The following is a 14173-nucleotide window of genomic DNA, read 5'->3' as shown; positions in this document are numbered from 1 at the left end:
ACATACGGAAATGAATTATGTTGACATATGGCTGAAAACAACGGCGAATAGGCCTGCTATGCAATGCAATGAAGAATCATGCACTGCAACAGAGGAGAGGAGTCGGAGCCGTACCTTTGAGCCCCTCTTGACAGGTATGCAGTGTGACTTGACAGCTCAGTATTTCAATGATAAATGCAGTAGTCCTGGGACTCCCATTCACTAAACTCAGGAGTGCATTGCTCCCATACTTCAAGGTCAAATGAATGAGCAAAACCACACAGACCACTAAAGACAAATTAGAGTTTTTTTCGTCTTCACATGTTGAAATTGATTGTGATGTGAACATTTCAAACTTTGGAATTTGGTAGATACACTAATGCAAACTTTCAGCATCAGTGATTTCCTTTAACTTGACCACGTCAGTCGATTTTATTGTGAAACAATTATATATTCATTTATAGGTAAGGTTTTCTGACCTATTCTAGTAAGAAAATCAGAAGCTGAAAAGTTATTTTAAGTAATGACTCACCGTATCATGACTTCAAACGAATTTCTTTCAGTAAAAGTTGCTTCCTTTTCACAACTGAGTTCTGACTCATGAAGATGAATCATTCGCTAAAACTATTCACTATTTTAATACAGTATTACGTGGACCCCTGACAGCTGCCAGGAAAATATTCAAAAAGGAGCACTTCCTGAAGTAATAAGATGATTCTAATAATGCTGAACAGATAATGCAGTGATGTAAAATATGGTCATGCCACATTGTATCTATCTTTACCATCTATATGAGACAGGTAACTTTCACAGGTGTCATCAGAGCTTAAAATGCGTTAGCTATGTGTGACATCACTATTATAACGCGCTGTTTTTGAATATTTGCCATAGAGAAAGTAAAGACCACACACTGGATCACATCAGCGAGATTTCCACAGTCCACAGCCATAGTCTCAAACCCATAGTCAGTCTCTTACTTTATTCCAGTGTCAGCTACACACCTATAATATTTTGCAACTGCATCTTGCAGAGTTGTGACTATCATGTTGACAAAATCTGTCAACAGACACACAGACGAACACCTGCCAAAGCACTAAAAAACGCCTTTGTGGTGGTTTCTGCAACATTGTCTTGACGACCACATTTTGTCACAGTGACACACACACACACACACACACACACACACACACACACACACAGGTAGACGTACACACAAAGACAAATAGAGCAAGGTTAAAACAATATCAGCTGTTACTAGTAGATATCAAACTTTCATATAAATGACAAAGACACTTAATCAGGGAGCTACAAACATATTCAAGCTTAAGAAGAAGGTGGTATTTTGTGAAGCTGCCATAGCCCCCAGCAGTCCCTCTATTGGTCAAACAACACACATCTTTGATTCCTGCCTTCATTTTGAGCTCAGCATCACATCTGTAAATCTTTGAAGCTTTATACTGTACAATTGCGACACTGCCGTGTTGACAAAATCTGTCCACAGACAGACATACAAACACCTGCCAAAATACTCAGAAGTGCTTTTGTGGTAGTTTCCGCTACAGTAGTTGTCTCCAGGAAGACAGTTTTTCATGATGACGCACTGACAGACTCACAAGTTGAACATGATGCCAACTTTCCATGTCACAGTAACTTCTGGTGTTCATCAAATTCAGACTTACATTTTCCATAAAATGAATGAGCTCTTTTTCATTTTTTTAAAAAAATCTCTTTCTCTTTATTTAAAAGGATCAACACAGTTTAATGAACATCAATATACCAAATATGTATATTTGTCAACTATACATGACATGTTTAAAATGCAAAGATGTCACATTACAGAGAAACTGGTAGTTTACATCTGTAGACGCAGGGCAGGTCAACATAAACCTTTCAAATAAGCAAAACCAAACAGATATATGACAAAAACAAATAAACTTATTGTCATTCTGCAAGTCTATTTACTTTTAAATTTTGCTTAAAAGAGTGATATACATGCTGCACATGCATGATTTAGTCTTTTTTACATCTATGATTGTTTTTGGCAAAAATGTTACAGTTTTTCTCTACATTTGATGTTTCATGAATTAAGCTAATTCCAAATCTGATAAATATGTACACATGCAACATAGTCAAAATTACAGGCAGATGTTGACTATACAGAACATCCTGTTTGTATTTTGATGAAATTAACTGTGCAAAAATAACTAAATAAATAGATATTTTAAATGCACATGTTCACTCAGTGTGCTAAAAGGTGCTTTTAGAAGAATCATGCTACATCCTGGTATATTGTAAAGTACTTTGCGTCCACAGTACAAATCAGCAGGCTAGTTTTTAAAAAAAATTATTTTACTATGAGAAATCATGCATAACGTAAAGGAAGAGTGCGCTCACAGAGGGGCTCTGCCCAAGTTTGAACCCAGGAGTCTGGCTGTGAGGCAGACGTGCTAACCGCTGAACCACCATGCTGCCTGCTGAAACTCCCACTTCCATTATTGATGGCTGCACATTCACCTTTGAACACAGTTACCAACTGGATATAGCACTTTTCTTCAGAAGTAATAAATAGCATTTTAGGCAGCGTTTCTGCTTTTTCAGAGGTCCAGTGAAACACTGGATGGGCCACTTTAAACTACTTAGACGTCATTTATTCAGTGATGTCAGGGTGGAAGAAAAGTGGCTGGTGGAGAATTTAACAACTCACTTGAGCAAACAAGACCATATATTGCAACACGGCCGTGCTTAAATAATGTTTATGTGACTTTGTCACTTCATTGCAGGGTAATCAGAACCAAGCAAAGCCTATTCATCAAAAGTTCACCATTAACGTCTTTGCACAACACAAGCCCTCCTTTGAAAATGTGCTTTCTTCGTATAAAACTCTGTCCACATCCTTTATTCCTACACGTTATCGCTGAATTCATTTTAACTGAAGGGAAACCCCCTATTTTCTTTTTTTTTTCTGATCTCGATGCTTATAGTAGAGGTGCACTGTATATTTGCTGCCATTCCTCCGGCTCAACAACTTGTCTGCTGCCATAGCAACTGCGAAGGAGCACAGAGCAGCGCCGCCTGCTTGTGCAGTGGATGTCACTCGTAGCAACGACCAATCAGAAGTTCCCATCCTTTTGTAAGAGCTGTGGTGAAGATGGAGGGATGAAGTGGGTGGGCTTTCGGCATCATGCATCTGCCAGCATAGGACGCGGAGCTCGTCAGTCTTCGTCATTCTCGCCCGGGATTGGTCGAGGAGCTTTACTTTCCAATAATATAAACATGTCTACTGCTTGCCTGGCTTGAACCGAGGCTTACAAGGGACTGTGCAGTTCTACATCAAACTGTATAAAAACTCTCATTATGTGTTTGCTTGTATTGCTGCAGAGCTAAATCTTTGTTATTGCTAGAGAATATGCACATAGCTGCACGTGCACGCGTGAGGAAACGAGGATACCCTGCTGCCGCTGTTGCAAGAAAGAGAGGGGACTCAGCCGTGCTTTCATCATTATAATCACCATCCTAAGTACTAGCGCTTAACATTTTGTTTTTCGGTGTTCAGGCGAGAAGTGACAAGAATATAGACCCCTCCTCTGCAGGGCGGAGCGTGCATTTTCATTTCGTATTTTGTATTTTTTTTTTTTTGTGATTATTTTTTTTCCTGCCCTCTTCCCTGCTCTGACACGTCTGCACTGAGTGAGTGGCATTGGCACACTGTCAATCGCTCACTACCGCTGCCATCAAACAACATAAAACACACACAGGCAGAGGCTGGAGCTCATAAATTTCAGAAGGGCAAGATATTTTTTTGCGCATCGCCTTTATACAGCGTTGTCTCCTAATTAATTTCTTCTCGCCGTTGCTTTTTTTTCTAGGCAGAAATCTCCCAACTTTTTGTACATTTCATATTTTTTGTAGTCACATTTGGAAACCTTGCTGCAGATTGTGTATTTTTTTTTAAATACTGTCAGTTGTCGCGGGGATAATTTCTGCACATTTATAGTTGACACCTGCGAGCCTAAGATTGTTTTTTTTATTTGTTTACACGTTTTCACAGCGGATATCTTTTTTTTTTTTTTTTAATTTTGTTGCCGGTGCTTCACGAGGAGGATTTGGACATTTTCGAAAGGAAATGCGCCGGGAATCCCACGAAGAGCGTTAATAAATGAGAGACCACCAAGGACCGTTTCTGTCTCTACCGCCCGTCAAAACCCAGAGAAAAGACTGATTGCTATGAGGATCCGTGCGGGATGTGATGGACCGTCAATTTTGACAAACAAGTTTTAAAGAAGAAGAGAAAAAAATATTTATGCGATTTTCTACAAACACAGCCAAAATCAGCGTTTTGGCACTTTGGACCGCGCGTAAAGCGACGACAACTTGGACACAAGATTTACGCTAAATAATAATAATAATAAAAACTGCTGCATATTTTTGACAAAAATCGCGTGTGTGCTGCCTAACGCCGAAGAATCACACAACCGTACATCCTTCCAGTCTGCGGCACATGTTGTAGCCGATTTCGTATATGAGTTTTTCAATTTGTGTGGCTCAGTGCACAGACTCTTTAGCGGCTACTATGGACGATCAAGCCCGGATCATGCAGTCGATCGGCGGTGTCAGTCTGGCTGGCCACTCGGTACAAGGAGGCATGGCACTGCCGCCTCCACATGGACACGATGGGACAGACGGAGACGGAAGAAAACAAGACATTGGTGACATTCTGCATCAAATAATGACCATAACTGATCAAAGTCTGGACGAGGCGCAAGCAAAGTTGGTTGATTTATATGTTTTATTAACTTCGCCACACCAAAAAAAGAAAAGAAAAAAAAAAAACGCCGAACGCATCATTATTGAGATGTGGCCCGTTTAACTTAACTCCCCAATGCACAACAATAGGCTGGAGTGGCTTTAATGATAATCTCACTCTGAGGTGTATTTATTGCCTCGCAAAGCTTTAACACAGTGAAAGTTGCCACTGAGGGAAGCACAGCATTTTAGTTAAACTGTCCTAGAGAGCACGTGTTTTATAAATGTTCATTCATCTACAAAAGTCTACGTGGTGTTGAAACACAATTAATGCCAGTGGGCTCATGTTATGCAGGGAATTGCCACTGAGACTAATATTTACATTAGGGCTTGGTGTTATTTATGAAATGCTTTTATTAAAAAACCCCCCAATAAAAATAGCATGACACATTATACATTTTAGAAGAAAATGCTAACTTTCTGAAGAAGAGGCTTGGAACATTGGAACATTATTAAAGTGGCAACTAAACTTAAAAGCGTGTCCAACCCTTTTAACTGTTTGTGTCAGACATGTGAACTATCATTGAACTTATTTCAGTATTTTATTTTCTCTTATACTGAAACAGGAAACACGGACTGAACTGTCACAGAATGAAACCAGCACTCTTCAGCGTTCTCTGTGAAATCAAAGAAAAGACAGGTAAGATCTTTGTCTAAAATACTGTAATATCAAACTATAAACTCCATCGTTACAGTGATACATGCAATTGGAGAATCAATAAAAGCACACAGGCATTTCTTATTTTATTTTTTTACCTCTCAGTGAGCTGATGACAGCCTGCATCCAGGTTATAGGTGACCTCTGACCGAATGAATCAGTCACTTTTTAAAAATATGTCACCGTACCACTCAGAAACTCCCGTTGTCACGGAACAATAGGCAGAGTCTTCTTCCACTGAAGATGCTCTTTTTTTCTTATGCAAGTGTGTTTTAAAGCACTGGTTTGCTTGGATTTGAACATAAAGTGCGCTCCAGATTTCACACTCACCACCCTGCCAGTGAAGAGGCTGGGGGAGTCCCGTAGCATATGCTCTACATATCCTAGATCACACAGAATCCATGCTGTAAAACCTGACAACGTTTTGCTATCAACTTATAAGAGATTTTTTTATTAGTCAGATTATACGACAGGCTCGCAAATTCATAATTCGATTGCAGTTGTATGAAAGCCTTCCTGCAAAGGTGGATGGTTGATCTTGGAAAATGCAAACAACACATCTCCTGGAAGCTTAGTTAGAGAAAGGGATTGTGAAATAATAATAAAAAAAATCTTCTTTTTATATATTTATATGAGCATAAACTCTGTTATTTCTGTTTTTTTAGGACTAGGATTGAAAACCTTTAGCATGCACACACACTTCATTCATATATTATTGAGAGTTGTAATTACAAGTTTTGTGTCATAATTTTTATAGCTTGAACTTTGTGTATTTTTTATTTCAAGTCCAAACCTGTGTCCTGAGAGATTGTTGTTTTTACACCTTATGGTGTATTTTCTTAAATAAGGACACTGGCTTTTTAAGGACAATTTTTTTGCAGACCATGCTTATTGAACAGGGGCTTCAAATATCTACTCTCCCATATGTTAGCTATTTATTTTTCTAGTAATATGTATTTTAAAATGATAAAAAAATTGGACTCTACTAGGAAAAAAAAGAGCAAACCTGGTGTTTTGTCAGATTTGTGACCTTTGTGCGGTTTATGAGGAAATTAGCTTGAAGGAGGTCATAAAAGTTTATGAACTTCCTCAACACAGGTGGCGTCCACAGGGGCAGGCCGAGGGTCCACAGTGTAGCCGAGCTGCTCTGCTATGTTTGTGAGCCTGTTGATTTCAGGCAATGAAAGAGACGGAGCAATAAAAAAAAAAAGAGTAGATGCAGATCAAACACGATGCCAGCTTTGAGGCGAAAGTGTCTTCCAGTACGGAAGCGTTGCTGTGATTGTAGAACGTGGAGCTCACTGAAAAGACAAGTATTAGAAGTGATTTTTAGTTTCAGACCCAAACCACTTTCCCACATCAGTTTTACTTGTTTGTTTGTTTGAAGTTATAATGGCTCCTGTTTGAATGTTTAAGCTGTGTGAACTCGAGTCTTTCAAGGTAGCATGAAAATTTTTTAAAGCAAAATCATTTGGTGTGTGCACGCGCACGTTTGATCGAGATCCTGGTAAGAAGTGAGTGTGAAAAAGAGACGAGACAGAGGAGGAGAGTGAGCACAAGCCTGCGTGCGTGCATGTGTGTGTGTATGTGTGCATGGTTAACCTGTGGTTTAAAGTCACAGCCTCCCCCTCTTAGCCATTGACAGAGCTCAGCTGGTCTGGTGGCCTTGTTGACCGGTCTGCTTTTCCAGCTCACAGTAAGCCTTTCACTGGCTCCTGCAGCATCATTCACAAGGCTTCCTTGGCCCTTTCATGTCTGTTGAGATGGCACATGGGACCGCTGTCTTTTAGCCATGGAGCCCACCGCTGCCTGAAAATGGCTTTTAATAATAAATTTGAAAGTGGTCCAAGAATCATCAGTGTAATTACTGCACACATGTATCATGTTATCAGGGCTTATTGCATGGTGTGCAGATGATTAGTAAGACTAAGGTCTGGCTTTCGTATTATTTTGTGACGAAGATGGCGAGACTGAGTTACATTTTGAAATGATTGCGTTTTGGAACGGAAAGGTTAAGAAAATGCATTTTCTAGTAATAGCAAGACACTTCAAAGCGTTTTTTTCCAAGGTGTTTAGAAGTTTATGGCACTCTTTTAACTGTTATTGTAGAGCTACGGGCACATTTCTGCATTGCTAATGCCCTCGAAGTATTAATTCACTTTGATATGCTAATTAGAGAGCATTATGCAAGAAATGAGATTAAGTGGCAGCATGAAGTCATTTGCCTGTCACTAAATTGAGTGTTTTAGCAGGAAGGCTTTTTCCTCCAAAATTTCTTGGTTTTGCATTTAGATAAGCTGAATGTGAGATTTGGTTGGCAAGTGTTGTTCTTTGTGATCTTTTTTTTTTCCTTTAGGTTCATACATAAAAAAAAGACAAACAAATCAAAATCTTTCATGTCTCTAACTGTTTTAGGACAAAGGATACATTCACGCTGTACCTTTCCCCCCCTTAGGCTTCATGAGGAGACAATGAATGCATTGAGTGAAAATTGCCTGCGATTCAGATGAGTTTTGCAGTTATTCCTCTGTGCTGGGTTTGTTTTATCCTGCTGGCTACTCCCTTGTCTTGCTCTCTTGCTTGGAAGAGAGGCTCACAGCAGCAGGAGCAGCGGGAGCGGCAAGAATAACAAAGGTGAAAGATTACCTCCATATGGTATTTCTGACCAGGAAAAGAGAGGTTCTGTAGCAAGACTCCTCTTTGATGTGAGGTTTAATCAATAGAAAGAGATTACAGAAAACTATTACAGGCTAAATCATGGAGTACTACAGAGAGGCTTAGCCCTCTCCACAGCTCTCTCAGCTGCGTGGCGCTTCTTTGGCTGCGTATTGACTTGTTGTTTTCGTGACCTTTGACTCATCAGGTTCAGAAATGGGGGGTCTGGAGAGGTAGGGGAGGGAGGGAGGGAATGTGGCAGAGAGTCAGGCTGATGAATGCTGCGATCCTGTGTCAGAGGCAGTGGATTAGGGAGGGTACTGCACTCACAGGTCGAGGCGGTGTCGCCGTTTGGTGTTTTTTTTGTGTGTGTGCACGTTTTTGATATGGCTTCTGAAAGAGCTGAGCGTGCTTTCATGTGTGCATTTAGGTCTGTCCACGCTGTGTTCGGTGCTCGACTGAGAAAGACCGTGCTCACTAAATACAGTTCAGGATGAGCCTGTAATTAACCACATGCAAGGCGGACTAAAAGTGTTACCTGAAGTAAATAGAGTTAGGACTGAGTGGGTAAGCATTTCTGAATTCTGTAGGGAGCATGAATTTTAGTGCTGCCAAAGTTGATGAGGAAACTCGTTCTAATTGTATTATTATTATTATGATTATATTTTTTTCTCAAAATTAGGGAGCTAGGGAACAAAAACATATGTTATTTTAGTCAATTTTTTTCTTTTCTTTTTTTTGGGTTCTACCTCATGGGTTTTTCTTCATCCTGAAAAGGCTCCAGTAAATGCATGACAGAGAACAGAAAGCTATTCAGCAGCAGACACAATTGACTTTGGCTGCTTTTTGTCTCAGAGAGCCCCAGTGATGCGGCTGCACTGACTAGATAGTGTTGTGCCGAATGGCTTGCGCACAGCTGGGTTCTTGACTGGCTCAGTGTCAGGGCCACTAGTGCTTCCCCTTCTAAAGCACAAGGGGGACCGAGGAAGATGTGGCTATTATCTAAGTAGCTCCCAAATACCCTCCATTTCCCCATCAGCAAAGATGAAAAGAAGGAGAGCCAGACAAAGAGGAAAAAAACAGAGTATACATATTGGTTTCATTTGGAAGGGTAAATGCTTTTGTGTTGTGGCGATAGATGTCTCTGCAGCTGTAGTGGCTGGTATCTGCACGTACAGAACCTCAAATTTTTATTTATTTATTTATTTTTTTTGGGGGGTGGGATGATCTAGTGCTGTCCTTCCATCTGCACACGCATGCACCCATCTTCTTGCACACGTCTCCCTCTCTCCCCCTCGAATCGCTCCAAGCGTTTTCTGCGGGCTCCTGCGCGATCAACAGCTCATAATTGTTTTTTGCACATACGTTATGCAAATGAGCCTTTATGGCAACTGGCATAACAATTAGCATCCTCCAACAATATTTTAGTAGGTTAATTGCGAAATTTCTGAATTGTACATCTGAGTTGTTAATTAGGCATGACAGAGGTGGTGAAATAGTTATCTTCAGGCGGTGGCAGCCAGCAGAGGCTGCTTTGGATGCAAAAAGGAAGGATTGATTGAAATTAGTTTACAGCAGTAGGAGCGTGCCTGCTGGAGACTCTTTGCATGCCCCTCTTGCTTTTTGTGGCATCTGTTTGTTGCTGAATGCAAAAAGCACGAGGCAGACGCAAACGTGAAGAAGGTGGGTCACATTTTGACACCTGTAGAAATATTGCGCTTTTTTTTTTGTCTGTTTGAAGAAATACTCGTCCTGCTGTTGTTTTTATATTTAATTTTTTTTTATGTCACTACAGCTGGACTCTAAACAATCTTATAACTTATTTATTCCACTTTTTAGATTTGCATTTTTTAAAATCTTAAAATTAAATGTAGCAGGGGAAAATAAAATAAAATATCCATCTGTATTTATTTATTTATAGGCCAAAATGTATTGACGAAAAAAAAATTGTTGCAAAATCTAAAACCCACTTTTAATGCGTTTGTGATTATGAAAACACATTTCATTATGCGTTTTTCTTCCCTTAGACTCAAAATGATTCTATATGATTTCAAGCTATAGCTGGAGTTTATTTACAAGTAAGTAAATAAAGTCACAAAGAGACTTTATTTTAAAATTACTCTCCAAGTCTCTTGTGTCATGATGTTCATTACTGTGTCACCCGATGGCCAAGTGTATGTAATGCCATAGAGCTGGTTATTAGTGTAAAAAGCGTTACAGTGAAAGACTGGCGCAAAGCAGGTCCTCTCTCAGTAATGACTCTGCTATTTATAGGTCCCTATTTCATTAGCCCTAGTGTTTCAGGGAAGAGTTTTCCTCATGGGACAATAGACACCATGATGTTCATTTACTCTTGTACACATTACATGTGGACAACTAAGTGACCCATCATCTGTGAGTGCAAGAACATGGACAGCGCTCTTGAATTTCCTCCTAATTTAGCTTTTTTGTGTGTGTTTAATCTTTTTTAATAGATGGACTTTTTTTCTTGGAGGGTGTGTGTGTGAAGGTGTTACAGGTGATGCGGTTCTCTTGCTAAAGTGATGAAGGAGTTAAAGCCACCAGTCACTAAATGCACACATTTGTAATATCTCGACGCCGTGGCGGTCTGCGGCTTGTTGTGTGACAAAAGCGACGTGATACACAATCGTCACCTTTCTTCTCTTTACACACGATTGTTTTCCAAAAACGGGGGAAGGAAAAAAGGGGCTCTTTGCTGTCTCTGCTACATTTGCGAGCTTGAAAATGTAGCCCCTCTCCCCATTGTTCCAGATGCCATTGTTCCACGTTTCATACATTAGAATGATATATTGAAGGCAGAAATGGGAAAAAGACTGCAATGCAATGAAATTTTAATCAGCGTCTTCTGCTGCTTTAATAAGGCAAATAATTCTTATTGGCTGCTGTGTTAAGATTTCTAATATTTAATTCATAACAAACCTTGCATTATTCTGCTCTTGCCCTAAGACAAGCTCCACTCTGCTGCCTGCTAAAAGGCAACGATGGAGGGGTGGAGGGAGTGTTAAAGGAAGTGCACACCCAGCATTTTTCTTATCAGTTTTGGCATAAATATCACACTGTTTTGATATCGCCCGTGAATTCAAATATCTGTTTAAAATCATTTTAACTAAATGTGTCACTGGAGCTAATGATGGAGAAACTGGGCTGGCACTCCTGGTGATCAATGGACAAAGACTTAAGTAGCTTTCTTTGTAATTTTGTCAGCAGTCAGTTAAGTGCAACCATTTGCCGGGCTAACTGTCTTTTTATTTTCTTTAGTCCTTGAAGTTCATTTTTGCGTCTGAAGTAATGGAGAGATGGCGAGGGGCCAGCAGCTAGGTGCTGGCTCATGTTACAGAGAAACGGTGGGACCTGTTTTCGTCTCTCGGTGAAATGGCTTAATTGGTGTCAGAGCCCCAGGGATAAAGGCCTCTTGCTCTGAAACACAGCCACACAGGCCCTGTCTTCCCTCAAACCAGGAGGAACGGCCGACGTCTGCTGGTGAATGAGGACTAAGCCGTGGCATAACAATACCAAATGATGTTTGGGATGACAGAAATTAATATGCACTTGCTCCCAGAAAGCTATGATTAATGACGGCGAGCAGGGAAATGCTGTCCCTCCTTTTGCTCCTCTTTGATGGGGGATTGAAAACCAAAAAGAAGGAGGGAAAAAAAGGCTGGTTTCTCCTCTCTTTAGAAAGTGGAGGAAGTACATTACACACTGCTATTCTTTTTTTTCCTTACTTTTCCTCAAGCAGGAGGCAGGAAAATACCGAGCACTGGTAATGAATTTTGGAACCATTCAGTAACACTGTGACCTACTATACTGTCCCGTTGCAAAATCCTCACAAATACATGGATCCTTTTGCAAAGCTGCTCACCCGCTGGTCATAATTTTGACTCTAGTTAAGAATCTAACATCTAATATTATTTGTAATCTTTAAAAAAAATTAGCAAATGTAATTTTAATAAGAGTTAATAAGAGATGACCTGACGATGGCTTCTTTTCGTATAGAATTTTTCGCACACCCATTGATTCCAAGCCAAAGGTGTGAACAAAATGGTGGTGTGCTGTTGCCATGATAATGATCTGTATCTGTTGTGTCCTAGGAGGAGACGCATGAATATTTAATTGTGTCTGCTCGAGAGATTCCCCAGACCCTTCTGTTCATTTCTTACTTTCTCTAATGCGTTTCCACCCTCCCAGGTACGTCCTCTCTAAGTAATGGAGAATTAAAGCGTGCATTAAAATGATCTAAATTGCAATGTAAGGGATTTCTAAGGACATTTGTCTCAGCACAATGCGGCTGAAAATTCAAATGGCAAGTTTTGACAACGGACATTCTGCTGACACCGTGTATTTGCTTCACGTTGGCTCCTCAAATAAGCATTTCCTCTGTCAAAGTGATTGATATGTATTAAGCGTGCGCTTTTTACATCACGCCGCTTTGGGAGATAATGTGGGTGCGCGCATATAAGTTTTAAACAGCGAATGAGTTCCCCCTCATATTGATCTATTTGTGTTGGCGGAGTGGCAGGTGCTATACGAAGACTGTGTCAGCTTTGATTGTTTGTGTCAGTGATCCGAGCCGACACTGAGCTCTTTTACTGTTCGTCACTGCACTTGCTTCCTGTTGATGAATGGCAGCACACTGCACAGATCCTCAACAAAAAACTCGTGTCTGTGCTGTCTCACCAGCCCTCTCAATCAACCTTGGATCTCAGAGATTTTTTTATCTCTTATGTGTACACTTGGATTTTTTTTCCTTCTTTTTTTTTTTTAATGCAAAACTGTGGGACATGGCTAAAATGTCCACAGGACTTTTTTTATTTTTATTTTTTTTTAAATTAAATCCAATAATGTAAAAGCTTCCAGTGGGAAAGGGAACATCAGTTGTTGAGGGACAGGAGGTGTGGTTCCTCTCCTTCTCTAAATATTCAAGTTTAGTTCTTAACGTGCGTCTGTGTGTGTGAGTGTGTGTGTGCGTGTGTTGGCAGGCATGCTAGGTTATGGCGTGAAGGTGAGCCTCTGTAAGTATGCAGAGCACGGCGGGCCTCGCACGGGTGCTGAAGGAGAGCATGGAGTGGCAGAGTTAATTTATTTAATGACTGAGCGTCTTATATCTCCCCAGCCCTGATTAGAATCCATGCTTGATGAGGGAAGCGATAGAGGGGAGTGCGCTGCCCCTAGGCCCTACCACGTACGTTCACGGTTTTCTTTCTCCAGTGCCTATTTTCCCTAACCCCCCCCCCCTCCCAATCCGCTGGGTTTTGCAATAAAAAAAGAAAGACATAAAAAGGAAAAGTGCACCACCAAGTAGGATAATAACCGCTTGTGTCCGTCGCGATATTTCGTGATTATGTCCGTACATGTGATCGTTTTGTTGCACACTGGCAGGAAATGCAGCTCTGAGCCTGATTAAATGTGCGTGTTCGTGTGTGCGTGTGTGCGTGGCGTGCTCCGTGATAAAGACGAAGTGCTGTGGAGCTCCATGAACGTGGGAAAGCCAAACAGAGCGTGTCACTTTGGCAGCACGGGCTGTCAGCATTGGGGAGCTGCAGTTGTAAAAACCATGACCTTCCTCTTTGCCAGCATGTCTCTTGCAGAGCCAAAGCACTGCCCTGTAGATCTGGGCTGGCTGTGGGAGGGAATACAAACACGGAGAGAGGGACAGTTGGAAAAAAAAAAAATGGCAAGAGCCATAATTGTGAGGAAGGGGCGGCTGAAGTAATGAAATACTTCTTGGAGCTATCATAACTGAGAAGGTGAGGGAGGGAAAGCGAGAGGACTAGCAAAGAGGGGGGAAAACACTCGGCGGCTTCTAACATTTCCACGAGCCATCATCAGTAATGCCGCTGCAGCCTCACAAACCAGAAATTATTTCTTCAGGCGTCGCTGTCAAGTGTTATTCAAATAACACCAGCCTCACATTTGAATAACAGCCGACATTTTGAATTAATTAATCAGACAAGATAGTCTGGGCCTTTTCTCATTAGTCTACAGGTCAGGCTGGGGAAGATATATGCGCCGGTGATGATATACTTGTCTTTAATAGTGATTTATGGAGATTTTGGA

General features: G+C 40.8%; 1 protein-coding gene across 9 annotated transcripts in view; it reads left to right on the top strand.

Annotated features, from left to right (window-relative positions):
- The first annotated feature begins 3195 nt into the window (after positions 1-3195).
- The window catches only part of pbx3b (pre-B-cell leukemia homeobox 3b), a 56752-nt gene continuing 45774 nt past the window's right edge, over positions 3196-14173 (top strand). For 2 of the 9 annotated variants that reach the window (XM_005473109.4, XM_005473113.4), the window contains exons 1-2: positions 3204-4746; positions 5343-5422. In XM_005473109.4, coding sequence (XP_005473166.1) covers positions 4499-4746; positions 5343-5422 — 328 coding nt within the window. In that variant the 5' untranslated portion in view covers positions 3204-4498. Of the gene's footprint in view, positions 4747-5342; positions 5423-14173 lie in introns of all 9 variants that reach the window. The other 7 variants (XM_005473107.4, XM_005473108.4, XM_005473111.4 and 4 more) reach the window with 7 other exon arrangements.

The sequence above is a fragment of the Oreochromis niloticus genome, linkage group LG12 (assembly GCF_001858045.2).
Source record: "Oreochromis niloticus isolate F11D_XX linkage group LG12, O_niloticus_UMD_NMBU, whole genome shotgun sequence".
Taxonomy (NCBI): domain Eukaryota; kingdom Metazoa; phylum Chordata; class Actinopteri; order Cichliformes; family Cichlidae; genus Oreochromis; species Oreochromis niloticus.
Note: the sequence above shows the minus strand (reverse complement) of the source record. Positions and strands in the feature narration are given on the sequence as shown.